This window comes from Hyperoodon ampullatus, assembly GCF_949752795.1.
Source record: "Hyperoodon ampullatus genome assembly, chromosome: 2".
NCBI lineage: Eukaryota > Metazoa > Chordata > Mammalia > Artiodactyla > Ziphiidae > Hyperoodon > Hyperoodon ampullatus.
This window is the reverse complement of record NC_136915.1, coordinates 75,905,062-75,919,423: the sequence shown is the minus strand read 5'-3', so window position 1 is coordinate 75,919,423 and position 14,362 is coordinate 75,905,062. Positions and strand designations below refer to the sequence as shown.

The 14,362-nt window shown below is 39.1% G+C and overlaps 1 protein-coding gene across 2 annotated transcripts in view; it reads left to right on the top strand.

The window, feature by feature from the left end:
- Positions 1-329: 329 nt before the first annotated feature.
- Positions 330-14,362, top strand: part of SYDE2 (synapse defective Rho GTPase homolog 2) — a gene marked incomplete at both ends in the record, with an annotated part of 36,569 nt that continues 22,536 nt past the window's right edge. The window contains 3 exons of one of the 2 annotated variants that reach the window (XM_079726599.1): positions 534-686; positions 903-1,815; positions 11,470-12,165. In XM_079726599.1, coding sequence (XP_079582725.1) covers positions 534-686; positions 903-1,815; positions 11,470-12,165 — 1,762 coding nt within the window. Of the gene's footprint in view, positions 1,816-11,469; positions 12,166-14,362 lie in introns of both variants that reach the window. The other variant, XM_079726598.1, reaches the window with a different exon arrangement.

Here is a 14,362-nt window from a genome sequence, read left to right as displayed (position 1 = left end):
GCACTATAGGACACGCCTCGTGCAGTGGTGGCAATGCGGAGGGTGGTGAAGGTGACTGAGTGGCAGCCAGGAGGGCACTTTCCCTTTCTCCGTCTCCCCAACCAGAACTTTGCAGCCTCCAGCGCAGATTCACCTTCCCGCTCCTTCTTTTTCCCCCCTCGACTCTTACTGCAACCCCCCACCCCCCCTCGGTGCGCTCTCTCTGCATCCCTCGGTCTTCCTTAGCTCTCACTCACCTCCCTTCCCCGCCCTCCGCCTTGCCTCGCCCGGCGCCCGCAGAGCGGCAGCCGGCAGCCCGCGCGCCCCTTTGCGGCCCGGGGCTCCGGGGCATGCGCTCTGCGGCGCCGCCGCCCTCCCCCACCCGTCCCGCGGCAGAGTTATGCCAAGAATGTGAGGAGCCCGCGAGGGCCAGTGTCGGTCATGGGGAGCCGCCGCCGCCGCCGCCGCCGCCGCCGCGAGCGCGGCTTTCTCCCGAGCGGGGCTCCGAGCTCTTCTCGCACCACGGGCGAGCCTGGCTGCTGAGGCGGAGGGGGATGACGGACCCCTTGAGGAGGACGCTGTCCAGGCTCCGGGGGAGGCGGGGTCCTCGCGCCGGCGGGGGGCCTGGGCGTCGGGCGGCCGCAGCAGCCACCGTGGCGGCCTCTTCGGCTGCCGAGGGAGATGCCGGGGGTGCTCCGGGCGGGCCCGTACGGGAGCGCGCCGGCGGAGCCCGGCGGAGGCTGCAGAGACCGCCGCCGTCGCCTCAGGCGTGGTGTCCTGAGGCGCGGGTCCCGGGAGGGCGGCCGCAGAGGTCGGGGGCGCTCGGGCCTCGGCCGCGCGGCGGGAAGGAGGCCGCACCCTCGGGCCGCGGGCTCACTCGCGCCTGTCTGCACGCTCCGCCGGGCTCCGAGGGCAGCGGAGAGGACGAGGAGGACGACGCCGACTACTACGAGAACCTGCCCGGCGGCTCCCAGCCCGCGCCGGAGCCTGAGGGGGCGGAGGCGGAGCGGTGGCCCCCGCCTCCCCCGGCCGCTGGCTCCTCCCCAGGGGCGGAGGGCGGCCGTCTGGAGACAGGCAGGCTGCAGACCCAGTTGCGAGAGGCCTATTATCTGCTGATCCAGGCCATGCACGACCTGCCCCCTGACTCGGGCAGGCGGCAGGGCGACCGGGGCAGGGCGGATCGCGGCTGCCCTGCGGGAGCCCGGGCTCCAGGCCAGCCGCCTTCCCCCTGCGGCGCGGCGGCCCGCCGAACCTGCCCCCGAGACTGCGAGCGGGGAGGCGGCGGCTGCCCTTGGCAGCAGGTGTCCCCGCCCCGGTCGCCTCCGAGGGAGTCGGGGGGAGGCCGCCCGCGGACTCCTCGGATGCGGCTGTCCTGCAGCAGAAGCCTCGACAGCTTCCGCGTGGGTGCCAAGCCGCTTCCCTTACGGCGGTGGCGGAGCGACAGCTGGATCAGGTGCGGCGCGCGCGGGGAACCGGACGAGCCCCCGCCACGTGGAGGCGGGATGGACGGCTGGAGCGGAGGCAGCTCCCGGGCCGCGGCGCCCTCCGGCCTCCGGCCTCCCAGCTCCGAGGACCCCCACCGCTCCTCGGGAAGCCGCGGCAAAGAAGACGGCCAGGAGGGGCTCCCCTTCCTCAAACCGCCCACGGTGACAGTCAAGAAGCTGCAGAAGTGGATGTACAAAGGACGCCTGCTGTCCCTGGGAATGAAGGGTCGCGCTCGTAGGACACCCCCCGAAGTCACCCGAGCGCAGGCAACGTCTCCAAATCTGGGCGCTTTGAAAATGCGGGAAAGCCAAGTCGTCTCGGTGCCGCCAGACCAAAGAATTACGCTGACAGGTAGGATACCTTGCAATCAAAATGTGTTTACCGACCGGGCTTCTGTCTTAAGAGCGAAGAAGAAGGTATGGTTTTGCAGACAGGTACGTGCCGGTGCCAAAGTGAGGGTCACGTCAGTGGCAGCCTAATGCCATTTCCAGGTTACCTAGTATAATGCCTTATCTCGGGTTTGTTTGTTTATTTGTTTGTTTATTTTTTTAAGACAGTGGCATGAGGAGCTTGGGTTTTTTTGTTTTTTCTTCTCTAAGAACCAGTGTACCTAGTTCTAAGCGCAACAGTGAGTAAAGGTTAAGTTCACCACACTTTGCTTTTCAGTCGGTTTAAGAGTTGGGCGGCGCTGCCTTGACTTTTATTCTTTGTAGCTCTGGGCTAATCTGTAGACTTTTGTGGAGTTTGTGAATTTGAATTTGATCCAAGTTAGACTTTATGGGCTTCATAAACTGTCGTTTTACTCATTACACCTCCCGGTCAGAAGCATTTGTGTACACAGACAGATACACACAATCAAAACCCCAAACCAAACCAAACCGAAAAAACTATCATAGTAGTACTTCTTTTTAGTCAGGTGGGTTTTCACGTTTCTTCTCTTCACCTTTCCCTCCCCTCCCCCTCCCCCCTAAAAACATAGCAATGTAGGTAATCTTATTATTGTGGAAAATGAAGGGCACTTGGATTTTAATCAGAAGAAAAGTATGTCTTATGTACTTTTTAAGAAAGTGTAGGCATTTAAAGGAATTTGTAAAAAGTATATTTGTCCTAATAATAGGATTTTACTCCCTATTTTGTATGTGTGTGATTTTTAGTTTTCACTGAAGGTTTAAGTTATCCATTCTAGAAATCTCTTTTGTTGTAAATAGTAAAAGAATTCTCTTGTGAAAGAAGTACCTTTAAACTGAGCCAAAAACAACATGATCTTTCGGACTACACTTTTAAAGACTTTTAGTGAACATAATGACTTACATATCAGTAATACTTTAAAAAATATTAAATGCTGAAATGTAAAAGTATTCACAGTACTTGGCAGTTTGTCTGTTAAGAATTACAAATCCTACAGGACTAGGTTTGTACACATTAACTTTTTTAACCAATAAACACAAAACGGGGAGAAACAAAGTTCACAAAACTTTTTATTACACAATGAGGACAAATCAAATAATTCACTTCAAGTGTATACAAAACGAGAAGTTTTTTTGAATCTATAAATCTCTAACCCACACCTGTCAATTTCCCTCAAATTTATTCCATTCCACCTGAATAAAAAGATAGTAGAATGTAAATTTTTGTGAAGAGAGGTGTACTTTATGCTAAGTTCATATTAAAATATGCATTTCCAGTAGTAAAGTATTTGTAATCATTTATTACATTTTAGTGCTATTATATCTTTACCTCCACTGATTTTAGTTCAGTTAACTCTTTTTAAGACAGTTAATTTTTAGCCATAACAAAAATCTGTATAAAACTTAAGTAAAATATGTATTACCCTTTTGTTGCAAAGGTTAGACATTACTATCTGATGGCTTTTAACACCCTCAGTTGTTGTGTAAACATTGAAGTGTTTTAAAAGTAATAATAACTGTAGTAACTCTTAGGAATGAATTCATTGATTTTTTCATTGAGAAACTAATTAAATGACACCAATTTTAAAAGAAATTAAATGGCACATTAGAATTATTATGTGATGGTATTTTAGATATTTTTACAAGAAATCTAAACAAAAGCTTAGATAATCTCTGGTTTTAAAAACTTTCTCAGATGTTATTTCCTTTCAAATCATCAGTTCATCTTTTAGGAAAGATGAAAATAATTTGTTCAATGTTTATATATCTAGTATAGATTTGAAGAGTTAATTTTTTTAAAAACTGTTTTTTATGAAGGTTAGTTGAACTTATTAAAACCATTCTGAATACTTTATGGGGTTTTCATATAATCTTTATTACTTCCCTCCCCTCCCCCCTCCATGGAGGTATGACAGCTGTTATTGCACAACAACAGCAAAAGCAAAGAAGGGGTTAAGTAGTTTGCCCAAGGTCACTTAAACTAGTATTTGGTTTATGTATACTAGTATATAGATTCACACTATTATGTGGATTCAAACTCAGGTCTTTATGACTCCAAAACCCCTATTTATATAAGGTCAAAGGGACTCTAAATGTCTTTAGAGGTTTGATCCAATTAATTCTATTAAATTGCTTGGACTGAGGAGATGGATGGAATTTCAACAAGGTTTAGAGGGGTAAGTAACTTCCTCAAAGTTGCAAAGAAGATGGGGGAATCCTAGAATAGGTTTAAAGTCTTTCTTTTAGTCAATTGCTTTATCTATCTTAAACCTTTACCTTTAAATGTTTAGTTCAAATTGGTTACTTGGATTCTACTTTTAATCATGTTTTCTAAAAAGTTAACTGGGCAGTCCCAATGTAGCAGTACATTCTTGGTTGTATAAAGATGTTAAATAGCTCAGAAGGGGACTTCCCTGGTGGCGCAGTGGTTAAGAATCTGCCTGCCAGTGCTGGGGACACAGATTCCAGCCCTGGTCCAGGAAGACCTCACATGCTGTGGACCAACTAAGCCTGTGCGCCACAACTACTGAGCCTGCGCTCTAGAGCCCGCGAGCCACCACTACTGAGCCTGCCTACCACAATTACTGAAGCCCACACGCCTAGAGACCCGTGCTCCGCAGCAAGAGAAGCCACTGCAGTGAGAAGCCCGCGCACCGCAACGAAGAGTAGCCCCCCACTCGCCACAACTAGAGAAAGCCCGCGCCAACAATGAAGACCCAATGCAGCCAAAAATAAATATAAATAAATAAATAAATGTATTAAAAAATAGCTTAGAAGGTTTATATCACATCTTTCTGTACAATATTATTTGTGGCGATGTTTTCTTTCAAAATAAAGTTATAGTTAGAATTTATAACACAGAATAACTATATAAGGAGATAGAAATACCTAATCTACTTAGGTGTTTTGGAAATTTTTGAAGCTATATGACAAATGGAAGCCAAAATGATATTCTGTTTTGATTTCTGGCTCCTACTAAGAACCACTAAAACTTTTGATAGTATAATACTGCCAATGATTTGATGCAGTTGGGAATGTAGTGCTCACAGATTGACCAATTTGTTACTAATTGAGATGACTATTTAAGAAATCTAAAGTCATTACACATAGTAAATATTGTAAAGTTTCTTCAAGCCTTAACGTTACAAAGGAATTTTAATCTATTTGCTGACTATGCTTCATTATAAGTCTTTATAAATAAGTTTTAATTAGCATATAGTACTCAGAAATAAATCGGAAAGCACTGGGTTGAGCTATTTTGGCCTTTTACTGCTTTAAAAAATAATTAGCCTACTTTGACTCTACTCTTCTTGCTCTGTGATCTGTGAAAGAAAAAAAATTGGGGCATGTAATATTCTGTTCAAAATCTTTAGACAGTTCTTTAAAAGTAGTATTAAATAGCTGGTGTGATCTTGTGCATTATATCTTAAAGTGAAGTTGACACTGTTAATGCAGATTCCTATCTATTCCCTTCTCAAGTATTTGTAGCTTCAATTTCTTAACTTTATGAGCTACATTATTTTTATGAATTTTTCCAACAAATTCTTTTATGCATTAGCCCTTTCAAGACTAGTAACTATAGGCAAATACTTTTTGACTGTCTTCTAGCTCTAAATTCTTCTGTTAGAAATTCTGCCATCGTGGCCCCAGGAGCAAGTGAGTCCATTTTTTTGTTTTTGTTTTTTGTTTTGGGAAGAGTGCCATAAAACATTGGAGTTGCTGGTGGCAGGAAAACATTGAATTACAAATTCAGCAGAAACTAGTGTTGTGTTGATTTTTGAAAGTCCTACATTTCTAAGTGGTGTTTATGTTTTGAGAATCCTAAGGCTGTTTTCCAGACCTTTGCCACTCAACGTGTGGTTCGCAGTTATAGAGCAGAACTTTTCAAACTTAATGTGTATATGAATTCTCTGAAAGTCTTGTTAAAATGAAGATTTAATATGTATGGGGGTGGGACCTTGAGATTCTGCATTTTAATGAACTCGCAGTGTAGATGCTGCTGTTTGGTACACACTTTGAGTAGTAGACTCTAGAATTCTCAGTATCTCATTCACCTATCTTGATACATTTTAAAAAGTTTTGAAAAAGCATTCTACTTTATTCTGATACTTGATACTTAAACTAACCCCTATTAGAGCAAAGCACTTGAGCTCTTTCTGCTTCAGTTTTATGTGTATGAATTTATACTTACTACTTATATATGACAAGTTTAAGCAGATCCCTCCATGTTAGTCTCACCTTGCACCAACAAAAGTGAGATTTTAGAATCTGCAAGAGAGAATGCCATACAGTGTAATGGCTAATAGAATAGAGATTCTGGGTTTCTGATCAAATCTACCACTTACCAGCCTTATGACCTTGGACAAGTTACTCAGCTCTGCATAGCCTCAGTCCTCAGGTTGCTGTGATGATGAAAAAAGATAATCCATTTGGTACCATGCCTGGCGCTTAGCTGTTATCAAGAGAAAGGCAAGCAGGCTTTGTGAAAATATATTAGGATCCTGGATAGAGAGTGAAGTGATCTGAAGTTGAGAAGGACTGCTTTAGGGAGCATTGGGAATTGAACTAGAGGACACCACTTTAGGAGCACTTATTTATTCTACTCATCTTTTCTTCTGTGCTTCTTTTCTCTTGTTCCTCCTCATTACTTTCAGGGAACTGAAAAGAGTCTCAAAGTTTCCTTCTCTACTTTCCTGTCCCCAAAGCTAGCACACAGCTTTTTCTTAAGAGTTTTTATTGCTAGTCACAAGGGAGGAAAAATAAAAGATAGAAAAATACCTTTTTTCTTTTCATTGTACCCCTCTCCTCATTTAGATTTATCTGGGAAAGATAAAGACATACATATAAACACACTCATATGTAAACCTAAGGCTTAAGTTTATTCTAGTAATTTCATTTGGGCTGCCAAGCTTGACTCTATAAGCAGGGCTGCTTTTATTTATTTAAGCTCAAATACATTGTTCATAAGAATGCTTTTATTTAGGATTTTTAAAAGAGAAGTAAGCTAAAACAACAGTTTGTTTTTGCAGTAGAATGTTTTAAATGATGAAAAGATGTTGTAGATACTGTACATTTTCAATGAGGGCTGCAGTACATAATTTCCCAGAAAGTTTGCTGTTGATTTTGATCTGGGGCACTAGTTAAATGTTTAGTAATAGTAAATCATCTAGATTTATTATGAAATACGTAATAGTTGAGAACACAAAATTGGCTTGAGTAGTTCACCACTATGTAAATATTTTTCTGAGTGAAAAACTTTTAATTGCCACTTCCGCATTCTCTTACAGATTTTCAAGGAAAATGACTTTAATTAGAGTCTGATAGTTATACCATAACATGTATAGTTGCAAGAGAATAAAGACTTTTTTGCCTTGCAACTTTGCACACTTATTTTTATATCTTTTTTTACTTGTCTTTTTTCAACATATAAATCTATAAATGTCAATATATATATATATACACACACACACATATATATAAAATTTGAAGTTAAAGGTAACTTTTACATTTATGCCAGTAAGGTTTAACATTAATTTTAGCATAAATGGGGAGTGAAGGGAAGATGGTAAATAGCTTTCCATTTCTGTGTAACTTATATTCATATGCATCCATTTAATTAACTGAGATAAAAATGAAATGCTTTAAGTTATATATAAATAATTGCCCAGGTAAAATTTTCTGCCTTGAATAATGTGTCACTTATATTCAGTTTTAATAACGAATAAATTTGGCTTTTATCAGAACGTATAATAATGTACCTCTTTATCTCTAAATTTAACCTTCAGCATTATGTGTTTTTAAATATTCAGCAATAGCAAGCAGACTGTTTCATCTCAAGTTTATGTAGTTTGTAGTTTCATGAAAAATAGTTGTATTGTGTCTCACAATGTAATTATTCCTTTTAATATTACATATTCATTACATATCAATAGATGTATCAATTGGTTTAAATATGGGATACTGGTAGCTTTATTTTTCTCATTGTAGTTCCTTGGAATATAGTACAAGTAGAAGCATGTTTATTCCATTTACAATGTACATCAAAAAACTCTGAAAAGACTCAAAATAATGTGTCTATATAAAATTTTGGATGTTTTGAGAGACATCTGAGAAAAAATAGATATGGCTCATATCCATTGTGAGTTGTATAATTTTGTAGTTTTTTGCTTTAAATTTATAATTATGTCAAAACTACATGTAATATCCTGTGAAGGTCTGAAATGCTATTAAATAGTATAGGATTTGACCTTAAGTGTGAAATAGATCTTAGATTTTAGTGCACTCAGCAAAAGGTTGTGGTCACTAGAAACTCTGAAGTTCCAAGCGATTCCTGAGTATGTGTTGACTTTCAGTTCTTAATTTTTTTTTTAAGTTGAAGTATAGTTGATTTACAATGTTGTGTTAGTTTCAGGTGTACAGCAAAGTAATTCAGATATAAATATATATATATACACACACACTCTTTTTCAGATTCTTTTCCATTATAGGTTATTACAAGATGTTGAATATAGTTATACAGTAGGTACTTTTTTTAAAAGAAATGTCTATAATCAGTTTACTTTTTTTGTTGTTGTAGAAGTATAGTTGATTTACAATGTTATGTTTCAGGTATACAGCACAGAGATTCAGTTATATATATATATATATATATTCTTTTTTCAGATTCTTTTCCCTTATAGGTTATTACAAAATATTAAGTATAATTCCCTGTGTTATACCATAGGTCCTTGTTTGTCTATTTTATACATAGTCATGGATGTCTGTTAATTGAAAACTCCTAATTTATCCCCCCCCTTTCCCCTTTGGTAATCTTAAATTTGTTTTCTATGTCTGTAAGTCTGTTTCTGTTGTGGAAATAAGTTCATTTGTATCTTTTTTTAGATTCCACATAAAAGTGATATCGTATGATATTTGTCTTTGTCAGACTTACTTCACTTAGTATGATAATCTAGTCTATAGTCCATCTATGTTGCTGCAAATGGCATTATTTCCTTCTTTTTTATGGCTAAGTAATATTCCATTGTGTGTGTATATATACACACACACACACACACACACACACACACACATACACACACCACAGCTTCTTTATCCATTCATCTGTCAATGGACACTTAGGTTGCTTCCATATCTTGGCTGTTGTAAATAGTGCTGCTGTGAACATTGGGGTGCAGGTGTCTTTTTGAATTAGAGTTTTTGCCTTTTCTGGATACATGTCCAGGACAGTTCTTAATTTTAAGTGTAAAGAAGACAGAACCATAGAAAGACTCTTGAATCTTCAGGTTTCATTAGTTAAATTAAACCAAATCAATTCAAGATATTTATTGACTATCTGTTACATGTTTGCATGTTAAATCCTGGAGAGTGGAGGTGGGTATCCTTTAGCTAGTAACCCAGATGTACTCCTACAAACTTTGGAGTCAGAAGAGTTTGTTTTGAGTGCTGCCTCTTCCGTTTACCAACAGGTGATCTCAGGCAAGTTACTTGACTTTTCTGAGTAGTTTTCAAAGTATTTCAAACATTATCTTACTTAATCCCAGGAGCCACCCTATAAAGTTAACTTGGTGGATATTATCATAAGGCTCAAGAGGGACACCTACTTCCCTACTTTTAGTGGGTAGCATGGTGTAGGGGAGACAGGTGAGAACAAGGATTTTAAGGTTAGACAGGCTTAAATTTGAATTCTATGGCTAGCACCTTGGCCATATTCCACATATGTTTGAGGCTCATGGAAATAATCCTACCTGTCTCAGACTTGTTGTGGAGGTTAAAGGAGGTTAAGGGCTTTCTTACTGCTTTATCTCTTGTTCCTGCCACATAATAGGCACCCAATAAATATTTCTTGAGTAAATAAATATCTGGCACAGTAGACATTCATGAGAGATTCCTTCCCTTCTGATTCTTAGTCTATTCCTCTATTCCTGCCTCTGGAACTATTGAACTTGAAACCCAGTTTGTGTTTAAGGTTTTGTTTTGTTTTTAAATTAATCTGCTTGATTAGGTATTTAGGGTTATAAAAAGGACAAATTTACATTTTTAAATGATTTTTTTTCAGTAGAAGGGAGATTCCTGAAAACCTTTAGTATGCATGAGCCTAATTTTTTGGTTGTTATTAAGCTTCTCAGAGTTTAATGTGTTTTTATCACTCTCTGTTACTGGACTATTATATTTTACTTGCTGTAATACTAAAATAAATCAACCAAGTACACACTCAAAGTAGCATAGACCATAATTTACAAACCTGACATGATCTTAAAATTAGAAATGTGGTTTTGTTTTAATTATCTATGTGTATTGAGTTAGTTTATGATATATATTTATTTAGCTTATTGACTGTCATTGAAGCCAGCTTTATGTAACTCTTTGGAAGTGCAAAAAAATTTTCCCCTTTATATGGAATTAATGTTACATACACATTTTTAGAGTCTTATCACATTATATTAATACATACACATATCTAAGTATTTGACACCCTCCATTGGGCTATGAATTCCTTAAGAGCAGGGGCTATTTTGTTCATTCTTGTATTCTTGCTGCTTAAGTTTGTGCCTGTCAGTAACATAGCTGTGTTGTGCTTATTGTGAGACAGGATACCTGGTCCTAATCAAGGGCCTCCTTAGGGACTTTTATTTTTATTTTTGCCTTAGATATTTAGAACTTAAACTGCATAGGTTGCTACTGCACTATATGGTTAGGAAACAGATGTTATTTTGAAATTTTAATAATCAGTAAGACATTCAGTAATAAGTAAGACACAATTGTTTTGAAAGATTTATTCAAAGTTAATCTTTGTATGAAAATGTAGTAGTCTTACTTGTGTTTTCCAAAGTCCTTGTAGCAGTGAGTTTAAAATTACTCAAATATTAATTAAAGGCATACTGTGTATAAAGCATTCTGTACAAGCTTTTTATAAAGCATGTTTTGCTTAGGGTAAAGCTTTTTTAGCCCTATGATATTTATAAAGGCAGTCTCAGAGTTTGTTTATCCTTTTTCTTAGAATTTTTATGATACCTATACTAGTAGTCTGATATCTAAATAATAGAAATCATGTTTAGGTGGAAAATCCAAAATTTTTCTTGTTCAATTTTTGTCTCTAATGTGATTAATATTACTTTTCTTTCTTTTTATCTTTTTAAAAATAGTATATATATATATATTTTAAATAAATTTATTCATTTTTATTTTTGGCTGCTTTGGGTTTTCGTTGCTGCACGCAGGTTTCTCTAGTTGCGGTGAGGGGGACTACTCTTCGTTGCGGTGTGGGAGCTTCTCATTGTCATGGCTTCTCTTGTTACAGAGCACGGGCTCTAGGCGCGTGGACTTCAATAGATGTGGCACGCGGGCTCAGTAGTTGTGGCTTGCGGGCTCTAGAGTGCAGGCTCAGTAGTTGTGGTGCACGGGCTTAGTTGCTCCGTGGCATGTGAGATCTTCCCGGACCAGGGCTCGAACCTGCGTCCCCTGCATTGACAGGTGGATTCTTAACCACTGCACCACCAGGGAAGCCCTTAAAAATAGTATTTTAATAACTGGTCTTAAGTGACATGCCTTTCTTGGTATGCGAAGCATTATATTCTGCCTTCTTTTTTCTTTGAAACAGACTTATTTGAAAATGTCTATGAATCTTCAGTGAAGAGAAGAGAACTTGAAGATCTGAAGGATAATATTGGCTTCAGGGGTCATAAGCCACTTAATAGCATCACTGTGTCAAAGAAACGCAATTGGCTATATCAGAGTACTCTGAGATCTTTTAATTTGGAAGATGAAAATAAGAAATGCCAAGATATAAGTCATTTATCCATCTCACCCGTTTCTCTACCTAAACTGCAGCTGTCACGACCTTTCCTCAAATCATCTGAAGAATATTGTACGTATATGGTGTGTACTGCTACAAATTCTTCATTATCAAGAGACTGTTCATTAGACTTTAATGAGGAAAATGATGCAGATGATGAAGGAGAAATATGGTACAACCCCATTCCTGAGGATGATGACTTTGGTATATCAAATGCCTTGAGTTTTGGGGAGGCAGACTCTGCTGTTCTGAAGTTTCCTGATGTTGGTTTGAGAGTATTATCTGGTAGTGACCTAATGAAAGAAGAGCAGCACACTGAAGACTTGCTGTGCTCTTCTGAACACACAGGCAATGTTCAGACCACACAGTCAAATGAAATAAATCCTATAGATTCCATCTATTCCACAGAGTTTGTGCAGCAGTACAAGCAAAGGCATGGACACAAGGCACAAGAAGGTATAATAGTAGAGGAGAGTCCCATGTTGAAATCTCCTTTTGCAGGTAAATATGATCATATATCTGCCTTTTCTTCTTCCATTTTTCAATTCTTTGGCAGTATCTAAAACTAAATATAGATGTCTATTGTAGCTATGTACTTTTCCTTACAAAGTGAGTGTATTTTCATGAAAATAAAGAAAACTGAAAAAGGTTTATAAACATTTTTATATACATGGTGGTTTAATTATTCCTATTACAGACTTGGTTTTGTAAGGGGTGAAGGAGCTGGGGTAGTCTTACACCAACTTTTAGTGTGTATGGTGTGGTTTTAGTATGTCTATCCTTTGAGGCAGTAATTACTTTTCTATTAGTTGAAAGAATGGAGTCACAGGGACTGGAAGAGATATATTCTTCATGTATGTCTTGTTTTGCTTCATTCATTTATTTATTCATTCATTCATTCACTCCTGGTCTGGCCACAAATGAAAAATTGTATATTCAGTATACTAGCAGTCATTAGTTTTGACTTTTGTGCCTACATTTCCTCAGAAACAAAGGAAAGGAAGAAGAGAAAAAGAAAGGAGAGGTAGAAGTAAAGATCTTGCAAATAGGTGCTACAATAGATATGGAACCCAGAAAGGAAATAACTGAAGTTTGATATGTATTAGGTTGAACCATATGAAACTGCCAATATTTAACAGTTTTTGGTCTGAAAAAAAAAACAGAAACAAAAACCTGGCATTTCATATAGTTCAACCTAATAGTGTTATTTTTCCTTGATTGCCTTGATTTCTGATGTGCTTCTTTTTAAATTTAGTCCCAGACGCACTACCTAGGAAAACACTACCTAAGCACTTTTAGTTGCAATTATTAAATGTTGAATAGAAAGCAGTTCTATATAATATTGAGTCATTTTAATTTATAAAATTTCAAATGATACAGAGTAGTCGAAGATGTGGGGTATAGCAGATGCTGTTAGTACTTGTCCATATCCCTTGGGTTTTATTACTTACTTAAATGGAGACGACCTACTTCCAAAAATCAGTATCTGCATCTCTACTTGAGGACTCCTTCCGAAGTGTTAGGGAGTCTCCTGCAGGACATCCTGGGAGTGCCCCTCAACTAGTGACTGACAGGAGTTGGTATAGGCCTACCCCAGCTCCCTCCACACTTGGGTGGGATAATTCTATATTGTTTCCCAGAGTTTTCTCATGAAGTTAAGCTCCAGGTGCCCATAGTGGTAGCAGGCTTGATAATTCACCTTGAATTTTCTCCTGAATTTTCTCACTTTCTTGCTGATCTTTTTGTACTTTACAAGTAATCTACTTGCATTTGGATCCTTTTCTCAGGGGTATGAGGAGAAGGAGTAAATGTTACATTGATAAGAAAAAAAGTGAGTTAAAAAACAGTGTGAACTGTATGATGTCAATTTTGAAAGAAACAATGAAAAGCTGTCCTGGAACTGTTAATGCTTGACCCACCCTTACCCCCTGTGTTGGGATTAAAATTGTGTGTGTGCATTTCTAATTGTAGACTGATTTTCCAGAGCGAATGTGTGTTTCTTTTGTAATATGGCTGGGAAGAGGAATAAATAGTCTATAAAATAATAGTTTGGAGCAGAGGTTGTGATCAGGATGGAGTGGTGAGGAAGACTTGCAGGAGTAGGGCAGACAGATAGTGATGGGTCTGGAATGGTGCGGAAAAGGCAAGAGGGCATAAGTATAAGAGCAACATTAGAGAGCCAGTGTCTGTAAAGTGATATACACTTTAAGTACTGTCTTTAAACTTTATTATTTTATGTTTGTGGCAAATTGTGAATCTGTAAAGACTGACAGACATTACCAAAAAACCCAAAAACCACCCAAATTTGAAAGTACAGTAGGGCTGCCAATTATGTCTCCTTTCTTACTGTTATTCTTCTCAAGTATATTATTACAACAAGCACGTTCCTAAGTTGACCAAAGGAAGTATTTGGACAGTTCGTTTATATGTTATCTTTTTGCTTTAGTTTGATCAGAAAGGTCATTTGGTATGTTTTCTTTAGCAACATTGGCAGAAATCTGTTGAGAAATAGGCAAAGAGAATGGTTGAATTTCAAAATTATTTTTTGATTAAGAAATAGGAAAGTTTAAGTATTTTTAATATGAATGACAATTTTATGATCATCCTAACACAATTGTGACTTGTTTTTTGCCTGTTAACTTCTGGTTGTGTATGTATCTTTTACCTAGTTGCTGACATAGTGGACTATTTTTGGTTT